Source organism: Leiobunum rupestre, chromosome 10 (assembly GCF_980474605.1).
Source record: "Leiobunum rupestre chromosome 10, qqLeiRupe1.1.hap1, whole genome shotgun sequence".
Classification (NCBI taxonomy): Eukaryota; Metazoa; Arthropoda; class Arachnida; order Opiliones; family Sclerosomatidae; genus Leiobunum; species Leiobunum rupestre.
The window spans coordinates 24,589,110-24,607,237 of record NC_143393.1 but is presented as its reverse complement, the minus strand read 5'-3'; the positions used below and the strand labels follow the sequence as shown (position 1 = coordinate 24,607,237).

Genomic DNA, 18,128 nt, shown 5'->3' with positions numbered 1-18,128 from the left:
TGGTAATGAAACTTAAATTTCTCGACATTTAAGGAGGCCAATATTAAACCCAAGGATTATTCAAAAAAATTTCGTCGTGAAAAGTTAACTACAATTATTGAATTAAAAAACGTTAACGGTGAACGAGTTAAGAAATCAATCAGTATAAAAATTAGTTCACGCCAATAGGAACTTAATGGCTTATTTTTTAAGTTAACAAAAATAGTTCATTTTTTGGCCAAATTTTTTCTGTACACTTAAAAAGATCGTTTATCTTTCTAAATAATTACCGATTAATTAAACAGTTTAAAACTAATTCTGCTGTACAACAATTTGTTTTCCATATAGTTTTAAAAAGGCACTTACAACCTGTTTAGAATCTCTCGATACGGAATGACTTAGGCATAATGGCATTTTTTGTACAATCCGTACATTAGCTGCTTTTATGTACATTTAAAACTAAAATACTATATTTTCCCGAATAAGCAGCCAAAGTACTTGGAAAAAAAACACCATTACATTTTAAAAATAAATTGACTAATATCCAACAGAATTTAACCTATAAAACTATTCTTAGTCGGGTCGGAGGGGGTCAAACTATAAAAAGAGGTAGATACAAAATAACTTTAGCAAATGGAATTCTAATGACTTTATTTATAAACTAAGCACAAAAACTGAAGAAAATTTGTTAAAAAACAACAAAATACTGCCGAAAAAATTTAGAATTTTTAGCCAAAAATCTATCCTGTATTTTTTTTTGCCAATTTTCTTCCCAGGGTTTTAATTTATTGTCAAAAACCTAAATTTTGTCTTTAAACACAACTATTTTTTTTTTAAATTAAAAGAAGATAATTTAACCCTAGTATATCAATTATAGGTTTAGTTCTTGGCCTATATATGTAGCACTCACGCACACAATCATGCAGTAAATATGATAATTAGCCGCTGAAATTGTTTATCTTAATAATGCGCAGGATTAATTAACTTTCCTTTCCTCATTTAACTATAAATGATATTTTTTTTAAATCGTTTTTCCAAAACAATCCTCTGACAACCAATTGTAATACCTAACTTTTACAGGTATCAGAAAAAAAATTGCGCATGAGGATGAAAAGTATTGAGATGTTTTTTTTTCGCTTCTTTATATTCTGGACGCGAAAGGAATTTTTATCGCCGCAGTCGCCTTCGCTCTTAATTTCGCCGCTGTTCGCTATCGCCGCTGCTTTTTTAAACGCTCGCTGTTTCGCATTGAATTTTGTTTAATTTTTTTTTGGTTGTGAAAAGGTCGCGCGCGCAAAAAAGAAAAAGGTTCGCTCTCTGCTGCTTTTAATATTAATATTTGTCGTTTAAGGGCTGATGTTTTAAACGTGGCTTCTGATAATGTGATTAATCCATCTGAAAACCATGACAATAGTTTTACTTTTTTGTTCATAAATTATATTGCTTTCGCTAAGATAAGGAGTTTATGATTTTAAATAGTTTTAACTATAAACTCCCACAAAGGCAAAACTAAAACCAAACTTACCACGACGTGGAAACAGCATTTTTCAGCTTCCTAATTTCCTTAGTTGCCCATAAAGACAGTGTCTTGGTTTTGTTGGTCTTAGAGCGTCGACCTTTAGTGAGAAGATCATTTATAATATCGGTGTCGACCAGCGGAAGAATATCTTGGCCAAAAGCGCAGCAAAGATCGCTGTATGAACATTAAATTATCTATTAAAGTATGGGCAGCAATTAATGAAAAAGAGTCTTCTACACACCCAATGAGCCCAGCACACGCGGCTGTGTTACTGTCAGCGTGATCTGGATCCTGAGCAATGTGTGTTATGAACTGGATCATGTATGGTACTTGCGGCTGCACCAAAAGCACATCTAAACGCAATATGGTAATTTGAATAAAGTTGATTACAAAAGCAATTACATGAATAGGCAAATGCTATTCTTACGACTCGAAGATGACAAACCATCTCCCTTTAGTCCTTGTACGATTCCAGTGTACGCCTCTAAACACCCTTCCCTTAGATCATTCAAGTAGTCGATCATGTCAAAATCAGTCTAAAACAATCAATATGAGATAATAAATTTGATAACTTGAGAAAATAAAGGCTGACTAATCACTTTGTCAATCTGCGCTTGAGAAGCTTGGGCCAAAGTTACCAAAACAATTTCTAAATATTTCTTGAACTCTGGTCCAATGGCCAACGATATGTCACCAAATACTGACAATATTTGGGGCTTAACTATCCTATGGACTGCGTTATTCTGCAATAAAAATTCAATACTTATAATACAAATTATATTACAAAGAATAAGATTAAATATACATACACTAAGATTCTCTAAAAGCATGGTCATGAACTCGTCACAATATGGTAAGACCTCCATCCCTAGAGCTCGGCAAATATCACCCATCAGACCAACAGCCGCCACACAGACTTGGTATTCGGAGTGGTTTTTCAGGCCTAAAGCTAGGAAAGGTCTAAACACTTCCATATATTTGGAGAATTTGTCTCCCAAGACTGTAAAGGAAAAGAAATACGCATAAAAATTTAATTCTAAGACATTGTTTTTTGGCTATATATGTACCTTCAACTAAGGTAGATACAGCCATGAGTGCGTCTTCTTGGACACCACCTGATTTGCAGCTACTGGAATTGAACATCTGAAGCAAAGCAGTCATAATTGCATCCGAAATTTGTGGAGCATCATCGGGAGTCATTTTCCTTAAAACACTTTGTAATGTGGCACAAAGTAGAGATTGGAGATCGTTGTATTGAGCGCGATCGGTATTATTTTGAATATGGCCTTCTAGCGATAGAACGTGTTGAAGCCTCTCCAGAATGATCATTGTTGTCTTTTGCACAAATCCGTAACAATCTTGCGGACTATTTTTTACCAATTCCATCAAGGCTTCGTAAGCGGCGCTTCTTAAGTTAGCAAGGTTACCATCGCTCCTGTAAATTCACAAATTAAAAGTCAGCAAAACAATTATTTTTACAAAATATATTTAATTTTTTAACCTTTCAGTGGTTTCAAGGAGTTGATGCACTATGACTTCGAAATATTTTGAAAGGGCATACGTTTCAGGCTCAGTACCTTCTTCTCTGACATCAGCGGCTTCGTACGCCGCTTCAGCTAAGCTATTAAATGCCCAACATATATTGGTAGCAACCCTAGGTTCAGCGACTAAACCCTTCACTAAAGCCTCTAACAAAGGTTTCAAGTAGTTTTCATTAATGACTGCATCGGGGATAAGCTCACAAACGCGACCAATGGTCCAGGCAACAGTGTCCCTAACTATAACACTTTCATCGGACATCAGTTCAATTAACATGGGAAGAGCTTGTTCTACAACTGTCTTCAAATTGGTCGGTTCTGGTCCTTCTAAAATACTCCCTAAAATACATTTAAAAACATAAAAATTTGAAATTTACAGTCTACAGAAGAAAGTATGACTTTACCAAAAGCCATAACTGCCGCATCTCTATAACGCCAATCATGATGTTTTATATTATCATTTACGAATGGTAGGACGTGAGGTACAATATCATCTTCGCAGCAAGTAGCCATTAACATTAAACAAACACCGGCAGCTTTACAGGGATTCCAGTCATCCTCGTCATCATGCTCATCTTGTTTGGTTAAAGTTTGCATAAGAATAGGTACTAAATATTGCAGAGCTCCTTTCGCGTAGAATTTTGACGTTCTGGTTGGAGGTCGACCTTGTTCAAGCGCTTCAGTAGCTTCAATAGATAGATCTACCTCTTCATCACACACATTGGACCAAAATTCAATTCCTTGCAATATAACTTCATCGACATCACTTTTCATAGCTTCCATGGTGATCTTAAGTTAACGGTATTCATACAAATGCTGTAAAAATTTGGAAGCAAAACCAACACTGAACTTACAGCAAAAAGGGCAGGTCCCATATAATGTTCCATGTGTTGATAGTAAAGGGACATAATTTTAACTAAGCACTGCAAAGCTGCTACCCGCACCTGTAGAATAAATCATTAATATACATTTACAAAAGAAAATTTTTTAGAAAAACAATTATGAATACATCACCTGTACCTGCGTGTTTGGCGACTGCGTAGCTTCGCAAACAACTTGCATTATGAAATGTCTCTCGGAGTCTTTATCAAAGTTTGCTTTAGTAAATTCCAAGGAGTTGAAAAGAGCATTTGTGGCAGCTAATTTAACGTGATCACTAGGTTCATCTTTTCTCATCCCATGAACGATGGCAGTAAGAATATCATTTGCCTGATTTACTAACACCTCAGGATCCTAATCAGTATATTTAGTTTTAATACAAAATGGAATTCAGTTACTTAATTTTAAAACATCAGCAACTAACAATGTCTTGGCAAATATATCCAATTGCTTCTAAGGTGGCTTCCTTCATCATCTCGGTACTGACTGGATTCGTAATGTTTTGTGTCAATGTGCGAATTAAATCGGGCCATTGATTGTGAGGCAATTCCGCAACTGCCACATATGCCACACACTGTGCTGCAGAACTGGGCCTGATGGCTTCTGTGCCCAAGGAAGCCAAGATCTATTAAAAATTAAGAGCCTAAATTACTCTGTGGATAAACCATTGTCTCGGTCATAATTTTGTTCGGAAATCTTACATTTTTCTTTATGTACAACCTTGCCTCTTCCGGAAACGAAAGCCATCGGGTTTGATATTGTGCCCTGAGTTCGTGGTCTTTGGAAGTAAGTGTGTTTTTGAGTTGAAGGCCTGCGGCCATTCTGGCAACTGGTGTGTTACCAGCATGTTGTAATATATCGGATAATGATTTCACAAATTCAGTCTTTAGATCGAAAAGAATTAGAATTTACTTGTAGAATAATTTTAATAAACAACTATTCAAAACTTCATCTTACTAAATTTGTTTGAGCTGCTTGTTCTAAATAATGCTGTGCTGCTTCAAGCTCAGTTTTATCTATAAAAATGTTTAAGTTATAGCAAGAGACATCTTGGTTATAGGTACATGGATTATTAGTCAGTATTTCCTGTTGTAAGATAAGCAATGTTCTACTACCTATATAAATTATTCAGAAACTACGTAGTTACTAATCAATTTTAATGAACAGGTAACGCCAATGATGTTTTGATTATTAAAATAATCTTAGTGTACGGTAAGCCCTTGTCTAAATATTTGGCCTTGCCGGTGGCCAAGGCCCATGGCTGAGTAAAAAATTCGGCAAGGCAAAGAAACCAAGGGTTACCATATCACCCTTAAAGAAATTCAAATTTTAAACGTGATTTAACATACCTGGAGATACGGTCTTTTCGAGGATTGTTATTAGATCCATTTTCAATTATACCTAAAAACTATTTACACTATTTTCTGGCTAATATTATTTTAAATATAAAAGTTTTACTTTACGATCACGCGTTACCGACTACTCTTGTACATAATAAAATTTCAACCGGCAATTTTGTCGAACCGTCTCGAACGCCAACGGCTTATGACATCACCTCGGACGACCCGCGAAAAAAGAGACTTCCGAAATGAGCCACATGAGTTCCGTCAAAATAGTAAGAATTCTAGATTGAGATAATTAAAAAAGTTTCTTCTTTTCATTAAATCTCAGTATTTTGACACAGTCTAAGCTGTATAAAGTCACAAATAATTCTCGAAAGAACTTTGTTTAAACAGCAGAGCCATAAGGTGGGAATTCTTACCAAATTGACTCACTTTGCACGTGGTTGTAAGCTAAAATGCTAAATAGCCAATAAGAAACTAATAATTCAACCGGAAATACGAGTCCATTTCTAAGGATTAAACATTTTAAACCACCTTTAAATTATATTTATTTATAATGTGATTAAAATTTTAAAGTTTCGTCAAAAGAATTCAATTTTTTTTTAACAATGATATGCAAATCGTAAAACTTTAATTACTTCCGGTTAAATCCCGTCCCGGAAGTGAAGCGACGGATACGTCACTCTGCTCGCGTGGCTGTCGGCTTTTGAATAAAAAGGTTACGGTGTTCAACTGAGGAGTTTTGCATCAAAATGGTAATGATTTAAATAAGCATGATTAAATTTAGTGCGTTTTAAATTGAAAACAAGTACTTTGATATTGTAAATAACGTAAAATTTGTGCAATTAAACCATCACTTTTAAAATAAAAGCGAAATGAATAGAGCAAGGCTTAGGCAAAATGTGGGTGATAGTTATGATCCTCCTTGGTGATTGTCCACATGTTTTCGTGCACTGCCCCATATGCTACAATTATGCGAATTCTAAGAAACCCTAGCAAATGTGTTAAATAACTCTAATAACCCGATAACATATTCCTTATTAGCCAGCTTCGCCCAGTGCTACATCTGTTGGAGGTGGTAGGTCACCAAAAGCTGCCATCACACCAAGATCACCAGGAGTTGGAGGAGGTACTGTAAAGCAAAGGAAAACTACCTCAAATGCTGCAGCTGCTAGGAGTAGGACAAGTACAGCCAGTAGTGGCATGTGGAGATTCTACACCGATGATTCCCCTGGAATTAAAGTGTACGCTATCTTAGAAGGCATAAATAACACTCAGTTGATTTCAATTTGTTAATTTTACAGCGGGCCAGTTCCAGTTTTGGTAATGAGTCTTCTTTTCATTGCATCAGTCTTCATGCTACATATTTGGGGGAAATACACCAGGTCCTAGGCGAATATCTAACAATTACTAGGAGGAAATGTTCAATTAAACAAAAAAACATTTAAAATTTATACTTGTTAATGTGTAACGTTAATACCTTCATTATTGGATATTTTACATTTCTCCTATTCCTTCCTTCAGAAGATATATTTGGGACCATCATTAATAATAACAAATTAAGGAGTGTACGTGTTTTTGTACAGAGAATAAAATTGTGGTGATATTGTAAACAAAGAAATTTTATTTATGTCTTTACAGAAGCGCACTTCCAGTTTAATTTATCTTTTACCTGCTTTTGTTACTAATAAATTTCCTTAAAATTTACTATATTTATTACATATTTTGTATAATTAACTAACATTCCTTAATAAGCTTTGAAAAGACATCCAATACACTCACTCCCATTACATGAAAATTTTTCACTTTACTTTAAGGAAAACCAAATTAGCCATACTACCCTTAAGAATGAAATTATTCATTGTACAAACTAATTTTGAATTAATTAAGGGACTAATTAAAATGGAAAAACTATTTTGGAATGGGTCATGGAAAAATAAAGCTAAACGAAATAAATATATTACATATTTATATATTACTTTCAAGATCTTTTAAAATCCGAAATATATTAAGATTTATATGACAAGAAAAATAACCGAAGCTCCAATATAACAATGATTATGAAAAAAGCTGAACGCTCATATCGTATGAAAATTTTAAATTACGTGCTTTGGGTAAAATAAATGCTGCAGACAGTGGTCATAAAATGCACAAAACATGAATTACAGTCCACCACCGCTTCTTTCCACCGAAATTTTTGTATATTCAAGTTCAGCTGCGCGAGCTAGTCTGCTTTGAGAAACTGCACCATGCTTAATAGCATTCATCAACTAAAGAAGAAAGACAAAAATTAAAAAGCGAAAGTAAAAAAGTTATTAGAAAAGTAAAATAATTACCTGTAAATACTCCGATAGCTCAACAAGACCGTTCTTGTCAAGATCAACTTCATTAAGAATATCGTGTAATTGCTGTTCAGAGACTTTTTCTCCAGAATTTTTCATACTTCTTCTCAGGTCATTAATACTTAAATGCAAAAATTGTATATTAATTTCTTGGAATAAAAATGAAGTATTTATACAGGGTGTTCACTAAATCACGAAAAATTATAACTGAAAAACATTTTTTATTTCAAATTTCTATGGCACATTCCTTGTGCAGTGAGACATTTACTAGTGTAAAATGGAATGACCTTGAACCATGTCTTCAAGGTCATTCAAAAACTATCTCGAGAACCATTTGGTTCCAATTAGAAAGTTGTTGCTCGTCAAATAACTTTGATTTGACAAAATTTGACCAATCAGAAGCCGATAAATTAATTTTAAATTAAAAAAAAAACCTTTTTAGTTATTTATAATTTTTTGTTTTTTAGTGGACACCCTTTATAATACCTAATGTATCCTTTATGATCTTTATCAAGAGAATTGAACTGCTTCGTATAAGTGTTAACTTCTTCCATTGAGAACGACACTGGTAATTCTTCCCAATTTTCCGCAGACATTTGTTGTCCCATTTCCTTATGGAGGAACTCGATAGCATTTTCATGCTGAGTTTTCTGCTCAGATTTGCTCCATTTCAATTCTTCAGCCATTATATCAATAATTCGTGGTAAAGCTTCTTCAGCAGCTGCAGAGTTTAGGAAGGCAAGCCGCATCCTACGTGCGATGATATCAACTGCTGTACAAGCGTACTCCCTTATCGCGTAGCGAACCTCAGCCTCTAAGTAGGGAAATTCTTCGTGGAGCCTTCTGCCCAAAACCGGCCAACGTTTTCCAGTTATGCTCGCTAGTTTAGCAACTGAAAAAGCTCTGTCTCCATAAGTATTGGCCAAATGTTGAGCTACCTATATTAAAAATGAATATACAGTTCTTGATAATTGCACAATTTAAAAAATAAATACTTCATTTTCAAGCCCATAATCTTGAACTAAACGAATAAAAAGGGTAGGGGTCCAATTATGACCCCCTTCCAAAAATAAACCATCAGTCTGGCAGTCTTTGTCTGGTTTTAATTTAGGACAGCTTTCGAGAGCTGCATCAATGGTTTCTTTGGCCATTACTCTATAAGTAGTCCATTTTCCACCTAAACAAATACATTAAAACCTTTGCGTAAATAATTGAAAAGCTACTATACTGTTTTGTCCTTTTACATTACCTGCAACAGTAACAAGGCCTTTATCACTAACATTGATAATATGGTTTCTAGCGATAGATTCAGTGTTTTTCTTATTTGGATCGATAACCAAGGGTCTGATTCCACTCCATGCTGATAAGACATCCCCTCTACGCACTACAAAATTGACTTTTTAATTACAATGCAAACACATTGTGGGCTATTTTACCTTCAATATCACTGCTGAGGTAATGCCTAACTTCGTTGAGAATGAACTGAATATCTCCTTCAGTAGGGCATGGGCTGTTAGTTACTTCGCAAGGCCTATCAGTTGTGCCTACGTGTGTAAAAAGGTAATGTAGCGAACATGAAATATCATGGTTACTGTAAAGATTTACCAGCAATTGTTGCTTTTTCCCAGGGCAAGAAGAAAATGACCCTGCCATCGGAAGTGGCTGGATCTAACAGACCCATATTAGCTGGACTGTAATAGTCAGGCAGTATAATATGAACTCCAGCACTTGGTTGGCATATTTTGGGTGTGTTTGCATCGTCCATTAGTCGAATATTGTCAGTAAAAGGTCCTGTAGCATTAACAACACATTTTGCTTTGATTTCCCAAGTTTTTCCTGCGTAAAAAATCATAATTAACTTTGATTATTACTGAATAAAGTTAATAATAGCAATTAGAACAAATTTATACCAGATAACATGTCTTTCACCACGGCTCCGCAAATTTTTTCTTTTCCATTCTCGTCCTTGCTCTTTAACAGATCAGTAACGGCAGTATGGTTAGCAACATTGGCCCCATATCTTACAGAGGTTAAAATGAGAGCCAAATTCATCCTCGCATCATTATGTTGTCCTAGATAGGCGCAAAACATTATTATAATTCCGATCAAATATTAAACAAATTATCGTACCATCATAATAAACCAATGCCCCACATAAATTGTCTTTCTTTAACATAGGGAAGATCTCTAAAGCACGACTTTTTGATAGGAAGTAGCTTGATTTGACTTGCTTACGACCAGCAACCAAGTCATAAGCTTTAATTCCCACCCAATAGTAAGGAACTTGCCACCATCTGTTGATAAAGTTTAAATATTACATTCCATACAGAAAAATTACAACTGGCTTTTGGTTTTATTACCGATATACAGGCAACATGATTGGCAAGGGAGCAGAGAGATGAGGAGCAATTTCAAGAAGATTGGCTCTTTCATGAAGAGCTTCTTTGACCATTTTGTACTGCTCCCGATCAAAGTTCATGATAGCCTTTTGCAGATACCTGACACCTCCATGGATCAGTTTTGTGCTTCTGCTACTAGTCCCTGAGCTAAAGTCATCCATTTCTACCAAGGCCGTTTTTAATCCTCTTGTAATGGAATCCAACGCAACTCCAGCACCTGTCGCTCCACCTCCGATAACAAGTATGTCATATTCTGGTGTTTCTTGCAAAGCTTTCAATTGATCCACTCGAGACAAAAGAGGAAGAGCTGGCCTTTGTCTTTGAGGTGCTTCTGCCACCACAACTGACTTCTAAAGAAAGTAACGCATTATAAAGTTGGAAATGTTCACATTTCTGCTAATTACAAGAAACATTTAAAATAAACTTAAAACTCACTAGCTATCTCAAATAGCAGCATAGATAGAAAAAGGTAAGTAAAATTAATTTCCCACATTTTCGTAGCAAACGGAATTCTTTATATTATGCACATTATAGTGTAGAACCAAAAGTATTTTATTTTAAACTATTTTGTATTTTCACAAAAATCCAATGTTTAACGGATAAATACTAGGAAGCAGCAATAATAGAGATTGATCCCCTCTTAATGTTACCCTAAGACCAGTTTTTTCCCCTCCAAAGTTTCAGTTAAAAGCAAAGCAAAAATTTCCTATTTTTGTCAAATTATTAATAGCCCCTTTAAAAATATATCTTTGGGAGTCTCTGCCAGGTTTGGGGAAAATGCATTATATAACTTGGACATTTTTGAAAAATGAATTAATAAGGAAAGGTAGATCCACACTACTAGAATTCATTGCTCTTTAGTCAACTTTTTGGCACTGTTTATTGTTTAAGTAATTTTCACGTAAAGAAATAAAATATTTGTAATTTTTATCCCAATCAACTTTTGGTTGCACACTCTGCAATTATTTGGCGAGAAAAAAATTACTAGGCATTTTGGCCAAAGAAAGTCAGCGTGAACTTTGCTTTGGAGCGCGAAAGGAATACATAAGTTTTGCACGTTAAAGATGTGTGAAAACATCAAGTGTTATGGCTATAATCTAATCTTTCTGATAGGGCCGGAAAAGAGAACTACAGACAAAAATAGTATTTGTGCATGTACAAAGCAACTGGCACATTTCCAAATGTCCAAAGAGGAAAGATCATTATATTATGCTAGTCAAGGATACATTCTTGTTAATGAAAACATTTTATACTAAATTTAAATACATTTATTTTTTTAACTTTCTTAAAATAAAAATGAACCCAAGTTTTATCACTGAACTATTTTATGATAATAAAGGAAAAGGATAAACATCCGTAAACTAATGTTTGAGAATATTAGTCTTATACAGAATAATGATAATACCTTATAGAGTTTCATTTCACTGTCAAGATGGACAAGCCATCCATATGTTGCAGCTACAGCACTTCCACCACTTAGAGCAACAATTGCCAGTTTTCGAAACCGGGAGCTCGCCATCTCGAATTGACTCTCCTAGCTAGTATTATATGTACAGTTTGCAGCTCCTAAAATAATTTTACAAGCATTTCCTTAATAATCTTTGATTAAACACAATCAAAAACACAAAGACCCAAAAGGTGTAATTAGAAAAATCTTTCCTTAATGCTTAAGTTTTACAATGAAGGTCAGCATCAAAGTCATTGGAAGGTCATGTACCCAAATGCTCATGTCTAACCTTTGACCTCCTGCACCCCTTGATAATAATAGACTTCACACGTCATAATTTTAATTATGTCTAGCCACAAATTAAGAATATTTTATAGAATTATTCTTACTTGCGAAATTGGTGATAATTAGAATTCCCCCACACTTTTACATAACGAAATAAAGGATTCAAATTCCAACAACAAATTTAGGCGGCTTACGCGTGAAGCTCCCAGTTCACAGCGTCGTCTGCTTCATAGGTTTTCTTTGAAAAAAATCTTCAGTAGCGCGGATGGTAGCGCCATCTCTTAACCACCAACTGTTAAACTTGTTATAGAGTAAGGAAACGAGTCCCTCTTTTTCCTAAAATTAAAGGTAAAACATTTATAAAATAATGATGTTTTTCAAGTAATTTATATTGGAATTAAGTAATTACTCTAAACATGGCGTATTTTAATTTTTTTTTCCATGGGTATATTAGCAATTTCAACCGGAAACAGTACACAATCTTAAGCCTTTGTTAAGGCATGGTCATAGAGATATTTTGCTGGTGTTGCTTATGCAATCCATGGACTAATTAATAAGTCCATGTGCAATCCTTAGAATCATACATTTTTATTATAATGATAATAATAATCAATAAAATGACTTAAAATTTCTTTGCAGAGGTTCTGAAGCCAATCTTACCATAGACTGATTGATCATGGCAGCCCAAATTTTTAATGTACTTGGAAAAGTAGGAGTTGGCATTGCTTTAGCTGGAGGAGTATTAAATAGCGCTTTATATAACGTTGAAGGTGGTCATAGAGCAGTCATTTTTGATCGTTTCATGGGTGTTAAAAATATAGTAGTAGGAGAAGGGACACATTTTCTCATTCCATGGGTCCAAAGACCCATCATATATGATATTCGATCTAGACCTAGAAATATTCCAGTAACTACAGGAAGCAAAGGTGATTTTTTCACAACTTTTTATAAAATTTCAGCTATTAATTGTTATTTACTATGAAAATTTCAGATTTACAAAATGTAGCCATTACTCTTAGAATTTTATTCAGACCAGTCCCTGCTACTTTACCCAATATGTACATGACTCTAGGATTGGATTACGATGAACGTGTTTTACCTTCAATCACCACCGAAGTCTTAAAAGCAGTTGTGGTATGATGATTTTGGAATTAAAGCTTTTAAATAATCTATAATTAAACATTATTTTTAAAGGCCCAATTTGATGCCAGTGAAATGATAACCCAGAGAGAGCTAGTTTCCCAAAAGGTTTCTGAAGAATTGACAGAGAGAGCATCACAGTTTGGTTTATTACTGGATGACATTTCTATTGTATGTTTGACTAAAGCAATTATACAAATTATATGGATGGTTCTCTGTATAATTCCTTTTTTGTTCAGACTCACTTAACATTTGGTAGAGAGTTTACAGCTGCCGTTGAAATGAAACAAGTTGCCCAACAAGAAGCCGAAAGGGCTAGGTTTCTTGTCGAAAAAGTAATTATATTTTCTTTTCAATAATGTATAATTTTCTTTTCTTAAACTTTCATTACTTTCAGGCTGAGCAACACAAAAAAGCTACTGTTATTTCTGCAGAAGGAGATGCTCAAGCAGCCAGCTTATTAGCCAAAGCTTTTGGTGAAGCTGGTGAAGGTTTGGTTGAGCTGCGTCGTTTGGAGGCAGCTGAGGACATTGCTTACCAATTATCACGATCAAGAAATGTGGTGTATCTTCCTGCAGGCCAGCAAACTTTGTTAAGCCTGCCTCAGTAAAAGAATAGGTGGAGATAATAACATCTAGAACAACAAATTGACTTTCCGCGTTTCATTTTCAATTACTTTGTATCACCATGTATGATTAGCAAGAAAATTACCCTTTAGTTACTTTCAAATAAATAATCAAGTATTAAAGTGTGTAATACTGTTGAAATTAAGAACCAATTTCATTCCTTCATACGTTTAATTTAAAATAACATTCTGGAATATCCAATGGACAGTTTCTTTTTAATTTTTCATTTCTCTAGTTTAATTGATGCGCTACAATTCTTTTTTTTTTAAACCTTAGCCGATTACATTTACCAAATATGATTTTAAATTTAATATAAAAAATTGTTTTGATAAAAATTGAGGTGCGATTCATACGTAAAAAAATTATCCTACGGAACTATTGTTTAGGAAAAATAAGTAGCTTTGTCTTTTCATTGCTTTTTTCTGAGAAATAACAAATCTTTCTTATATAAAGTGAGTGTTATTTCTCTCATTTTAGCTATAAGAAAAAGTTTGATTTTAAAAATCTTTATATCACATCTATATAATAATTTAGACAAAAAATATAAACAAAACATTTTTTTTTTAAAAATAACTCTTGATAATTTTTTAAATAAATCTATGAAGTGGATATATATGTATATATTTTGAGTATGTAATCAGACCGCTTTTTTGACTAGAAGTGATTTTCATTACGAATAATTTTAAACGTGACTTTTTGATTCTTCATTATTACAATCTAGTGACCTCATCTTTATCCTCGCCCGTTGATATCTTCTTGGCACTCTTGGGTTTACTCGCATTAACGTTGTTATCCAGCGTTCCCTGAGTTACTTCTGAAGTAGAATGGTTATTAGCTAGTTGCTGAGCAATTGATTTGCTAGGTGACGGGTTACGGGATTGTGACTCTTGACTAGAATCAGAGAGATCGGTGTCTTCCGATAAACCCGGTCCGGGACTACTCGTAGCTGTGGGATTTTCCAAACAATCCCAAGAACCTTTGGGTGTATTGGTGGTGGTTGAAGGTAAACTATTGCAAACTGTTTTTTTGTTTCCCAATGAGGCCTTAGGTAAGGTGGCAAACTGTTTAACAGCTGCGGCAGCCACTGAATTATTCGAGGGATTTCCCCCACTACTATAGCGGCCTCGCCCAAGGCGAGTGAAACTGGGTTCCGAATGCACTGAGGAAGCCATAAGAACATTTCCTGTAGAGTTGGAAGCTAAATGATCATCCCAAGTTACATCCAATGAGCTGGTACAAGCGCTAGAACAAGTACTACATGCGCCACTGGTTGCAGTGTCATCGGTCGTTGTGCTATCGTAGCTTCTTAAACTGCAGGGGCTGTGCGATATGGGTCCATGACCACCGGAAGATCTAGGTCCGCTACTGCTTGACCTGCCATAACCACTACCACGTTCTTTCCAAGCTTAAAAAAGCAAATTAAAATTATTATGAAAAAAATTCTTAGTTTATCTCTAGATGCAATGGCGAAACTCTTTAAATAATGACATACGCAACAGCTAGGTTATAGGGAACATCTTGATTGAGAGGGAAAAAGCATTTTAATTCTGGGATTTCTACTGCAAAGTGCAAACATCTATTCTATCTATTTAAGCCTACCATTTGTGAAGCGAAGGAGCAAAGATCTTTTCTTTTCTGTTTATTCCCGATTGCAGCATAATTTCCAAGCAAAATATTTAAAATTCTTTACCCCCAAACTTGAGACAAAAAGTTATTTAAAATTCTTTTACCTTGTAATATCTGCCTTTCTTTTTCGCATAGATGCTCAAGTTCAGCTTTCTTGTCTTGTAGCAATTTCTAAAATGACTTTCTTTTTAGTTCAACCTTTCAAGTATAAATTAGGCACATCTTGTATATTTACCTTCAATTGCAAATATTTCACATGTAATTCCACTTTATGCACACAATCTTCAAAAAGGACTACCATCCGCATAGTGTGTTCGCACGATTGAATATATTGCACTAATGTTTTGTGGTCGACCTTCTCCATGTCATGTCCATTAATGGATAAAATAACATCACCTTAAACGTATAAAATTCATTGAAAAGGCATTCAAATAAAACAAAAACCTCTCAATTTCTTTACCAGGCCTCATTCCAGCTCGAAATGCAGGTCCATCATATTCCACATAATCTACGTACGTTATGAGCTCAATTTCATGATCTCTTTTATGGTGAATGCCATATGTCTAGTAATATATAAATTTTTATCAGTGTAACACTCAAATAATTGATTTTTCCATTATTATACTTGTAAAGTGAATCCGAATGAGCCATTTTTCCTTTCAACTATAATTGTTCGACGCCTTCTATCTTCATCAGGCCTTGTGACAATAACTCTGTCATTTTTCACCCGTTCCAGGATCTGATGCTTGAAAATTTTAGAATTACGATAAGATTTGATTAAAATTAAAGGAGGTACTTCTTTGAGAAGCCCCATAACAAAAAATATAAATGGCAAGAATTATAAATTAGTAAACTTAAATAACATAAGTGCTTTTAGCAAATAAATTAGCTGTACCAACTGTAAGAATCAAAAAATGAAATAAAATATGTAATTAACAAGACTTGACCTTTAAAGTTTCTTTAAAAAAATAATAAAAAGCTTTTTTTTTTAAAAAACAATTATTTCTTAAAAATGGTGATAAAAAGAGTGCTCTGAGGTGAAGCCCACCATGCAAAACTATTGATCTTTGTCTAAAACGCAAAAAGGGGAGATAAAAGAAAGCAACTAAGGGAGTTGTAGCCGACGCGTTTGTCATATTAACCAAGGCCTATTAGTTGTTCGCTTTTTAAACTAGTAAATAGGATTATAGAAAAGCATCTTCATTATTAAATGAGATATATTTGGTAATGAAAAGTTTTTGGAAGAATTGCAGAGAAGCTAACCTACCTGGGAAGATTCGAGATGGGTTGTATTTTGGTGATGATGAAAATGATGAGGCCTCCTATTGTGGTGATGTTTGCGATGTTTTTTCCCAGGGGACCGTATTCCGCTTCCGACAAACATTTCGATTAAACATTTAAAAAACTGTGACTCTAAATTTAGTATTCTCAAATTTGTTTTTCCGTGACAATTTAGTAAACTTTGCCCCGAAGGGCATAGGATCAACTCGACTATCCTCCCCTCCAATTAAATCCTATGACGCAACTGAAAGGAAGTAGTGTATTACCTTTCCGCTCTTGGATTCAACCAATCGCCTTTTAGAAGCGAGTTTTCAGTCTGCTTAAGCGAGTAACGGGAGATAAAGTTTCGTTGTGTTTATTTTGCGCGATTTTTTAATGAAAAAGCGGCGTTTTATTACTGAAAATGATTCCGAAAGGCGGGTAAGCTATCCATTTAGCAGCTACAGGAAAAGTCTTCCAAAAACATTTTCATAAAGAAAGAATTTTGCCAAAATATATGTTATACTTTCAAATTTGACTATCGCGTTATTTTGAGTGGTCGACCACGCGCCATCTACCGAGAAGAAAAATCAATAAAAATGGCTGCTGTAGTGAAACAGGAGTTAAAACATCTCGAGATTAAAACCAAGTCCATTGAGGCCACATTAATACCCCTCGTGACCCAAGTGAGTACAATTTCAAGCATTTTCACTACTGAATAATTCCTAAAAGTATTATTAATATAGTCTGCGATTACGGGACTTGAAAGGCATAAAACGCGTTCCCGCTTCAGCAGCAACGTTCATACCGAAAACGCGTCTCTTACCGCATGCCGGTAGTAAATATAAGAATCAGACCGAAAACAGTTTATGAACTTCAAAGAGCCGCGGCGCTTTTCCTCATCTCTAAAGCGCTCATTTAATATTAAAGACTAAATTTGTCTGGAGTTAATTTGAAAATTGGCGGGAACTAGTCTAGGTTTCCCTATCTCCTTCCCGTTAATTTTTGGGGAATAAGTTCCGTTTGCCTTGAACTTTAAAGATTGTTAATGAAAACAACGAAACAGTAAACTATTATAAACCGAATTTAATTTCAATTCCCTCTATTTTATCGCTGGATGAAAATTAAAACTTTTCGCAATAAACGAATATTTTATCACTCCTTGCATCAACACATTATTTTCTAATTTATTATTAAGCATTACTTCCATCGTGTAAAACCTTTCCCCCCCCGTAAATCAAAAATCTGGCCATTTGTTTTAAAAAAATCGCCCATTTATAGTCGGGTGAAGGACGTACGAGGCTACCAGATTTAATTATAAACCGGCCATCTTTCGCCATTAATTAGAACGTACTGATGCCCCCTAGATTATAAATAAACTTTTAATAAAATATTGTGCTCTGTACGTCAGATGTTGCGAGTGAAAAAAAAGTAATCGGGAAGAAAGTGAAGCTTGTCACGGGCAGATGGTGAGTAACAACGTAGCGGTACACGTTCCCTAAAAATGTTCCTAATTAAAATGATCCCGGAGAAAAGCGGGTGGGATAAAATTGTAAAACGCTTTTAGTGCTTACTCATCATTATTAAACCCATTTTTCTCATCCTAAAATTCCACGTGTTGCGTAGGCTATTCGAATTGTCTATATGGCCGCTTTCTTAATTAATATTTATTACGTTTCATGTACACGTAAGACAGTCGTACAAACGGTCTGTTTTTTTAGCGTCCGACCCCTTACAGCGCCGCC

The 18,128-nt window shown here is 34.7% G+C and overlaps 6 protein-coding genes across 12 annotated transcripts in view; 3 read left to right on the top strand and 3 right to left on the bottom strand.

Moving 5' to 3' along the window:
- Window positions 1-245: 245 nt before the first annotated feature.
- Fs(2)Ket (Importin subunit beta Fs(2)Ket) lies at window positions 246-5,486 on the bottom strand. Of its 3 annotated transcripts, none has more exons than XM_090159689.1 (15): window positions 5,265-5,486; window positions 4,873-4,931; window positions 4,617-4,799; window positions 4,340-4,540; window positions 4,051-4,269; window positions 3,891-3,980; window positions 3,441-3,825; window positions 3,000-3,375; window positions 2,566-2,933; window positions 2,308-2,498; window positions 2,098-2,241; window positions 1,926-2,034; window positions 1,740-1,851; window positions 1,505-1,672; window positions 246-1,374 (listed from the first exon to the last, which is right to left on the bottom strand). In XM_090159689.1, coding segments are annotated over exons 1-15 (2,646 nt in total). In that variant the 5' UTR covers window positions 5,305-5,486; the 3' UTR covers window positions 246-1,373. The 3 variants fall into 3 exon arrangements, with proteins under 3 accessions (XP_090015815.1, XP_090015817.1, XP_090015816.1); XM_090159691.1 differs by having other exon boundaries at window positions 1,944-2,034; XM_090159690.1 differs by having other exon boundaries at window positions 4,057-4,269.
- A 390-nt stretch (window positions 5,487-5,876) lies between these two features.
- Window positions 5,877-6,872, top strand: Sec61beta (Sec61 translocon subunit beta). 2 transcript variants are annotated; one of them, XM_090160019.1, is made up of 3 exons: window positions 5,877-6,013; window positions 6,303-6,502; window positions 6,563-6,872. In XM_090160019.1, the coding sequence occupies exons 1-3, from the start codon at window positions 6,011-6,013 to the stop codon at window positions 6,648-6,650; spliced, it is 291 nt and encodes a 96-aa protein (XP_090016145.1). In that variant the 5' UTR covers window positions 5,877-6,010; the 3' UTR covers window positions 6,651-6,872. The 2 variants fall into 2 exon arrangements, with proteins under 2 accessions (XP_090016145.1, XP_090016144.1); XM_090160018.1 differs by lacking the exon at window positions 5,877-6,013 and adding an exon at window positions 6,020-6,160.
- A 4-nt stretch (window positions 6,873-6,876) lies between these two features.
- On the bottom strand, window positions 6,877-11,971 carry Gpo1 (glycerophosphate oxidase 1). 2 transcript variants are annotated; one of them, XM_090160007.1, is made up of 12 exons: window positions 11,836-11,971; window positions 11,405-11,565; window positions 9,961-10,349; window positions 9,731-9,894; window positions 9,511-9,672; window positions 9,206-9,436; window positions 9,037-9,144; window positions 8,850-8,984; window positions 8,596-8,777; window positions 8,087-8,538; window positions 7,595-7,721; window positions 6,877-7,528 (listed from the first exon to the last, which is right to left on the bottom strand). In XM_090160007.1, exons 2-12 carry the CDS (start codon window positions 11,516-11,518, stop codon window positions 7,421-7,423), a joined length of 2,172 nt encoding a protein of 723 aa, XP_090016133.1. In that variant the 5' UTR covers window positions 11,519-11,565; window positions 11,836-11,971; the 3' UTR covers window positions 6,877-7,420. The 2 variants fall into 2 exon arrangements, with proteins under 2 accessions (XP_090016133.1, XP_090016134.1); XM_090160008.1 differs by having other exon boundaries at window positions 9,961-10,346.
- Window positions 11,972-11,983: 12 nt separating this feature from the next.
- Window positions 11,984-13,620, top strand: Phb1 (prohibitin 1). Of its 2 annotated transcripts, none has more exons than XM_090160014.1 (6): window positions 11,984-12,079; window positions 12,371-12,657; window positions 12,723-12,865; window positions 12,926-13,042; window positions 13,111-13,206; window positions 13,269-13,619. In XM_090160014.1, exons 2-6 carry the CDS (start codon window positions 12,408-12,410, stop codon window positions 13,479-13,481), a joined length of 819 nt encoding a protein of 272 aa, XP_090016140.1. In that variant the 5' UTR covers window positions 11,984-12,079; window positions 12,371-12,407; the 3' UTR covers window positions 13,482-13,619. The 2 variants fall into 2 exon arrangements, with proteins under 2 accessions (XP_090016140.1, XP_090016141.1); XM_090160015.1 differs by lacking the exon at window positions 11,984-12,079 and adding an exon at window positions 12,196-12,234 and having other exon boundaries at window positions 13,269-13,620.
- Window positions 13,621-14,186: 566 nt separating this feature from the next.
- ssp6 (PDZ domain-containing short spindle 6) lies at window positions 14,187-16,658 on the bottom strand. Its single transcript, XM_090160012.1, has 6 exons — window positions 16,391-16,658; window positions 15,749-15,868; window positions 15,584-15,686; window positions 15,359-15,519; window positions 15,228-15,294; window positions 14,187-14,902 (listed from the first exon to the last, which is right to left on the bottom strand). The coding sequence occupies exons 1-6, from the start codon at window positions 16,505-16,507 to the stop codon at window positions 14,208-14,210; spliced, it is 1,263 nt and encodes a 420-aa protein (XP_090016138.1). The 5' UTR covers window positions 16,508-16,658; the 3' UTR covers window positions 14,187-14,207.
- The window catches only part of alpha-Catr (alpha-catenin related), a 208,344-nt gene continuing 206,868 nt past the window's right edge, over window positions 16,653-18,128 (top strand). For both annotated transcript variants that reach the window (XM_090160006.1, XM_090160004.1), the window contains exon 1: window positions 16,653-17,069. In XM_090160006.1, coding sequence (XP_090016132.1) covers window positions 16,983-17,069 — 87 coding nt within the window. In that variant the 5' untranslated portion in view covers window positions 16,653-16,982. The remainder of the gene's footprint in view (window positions 17,070-18,128) is intronic.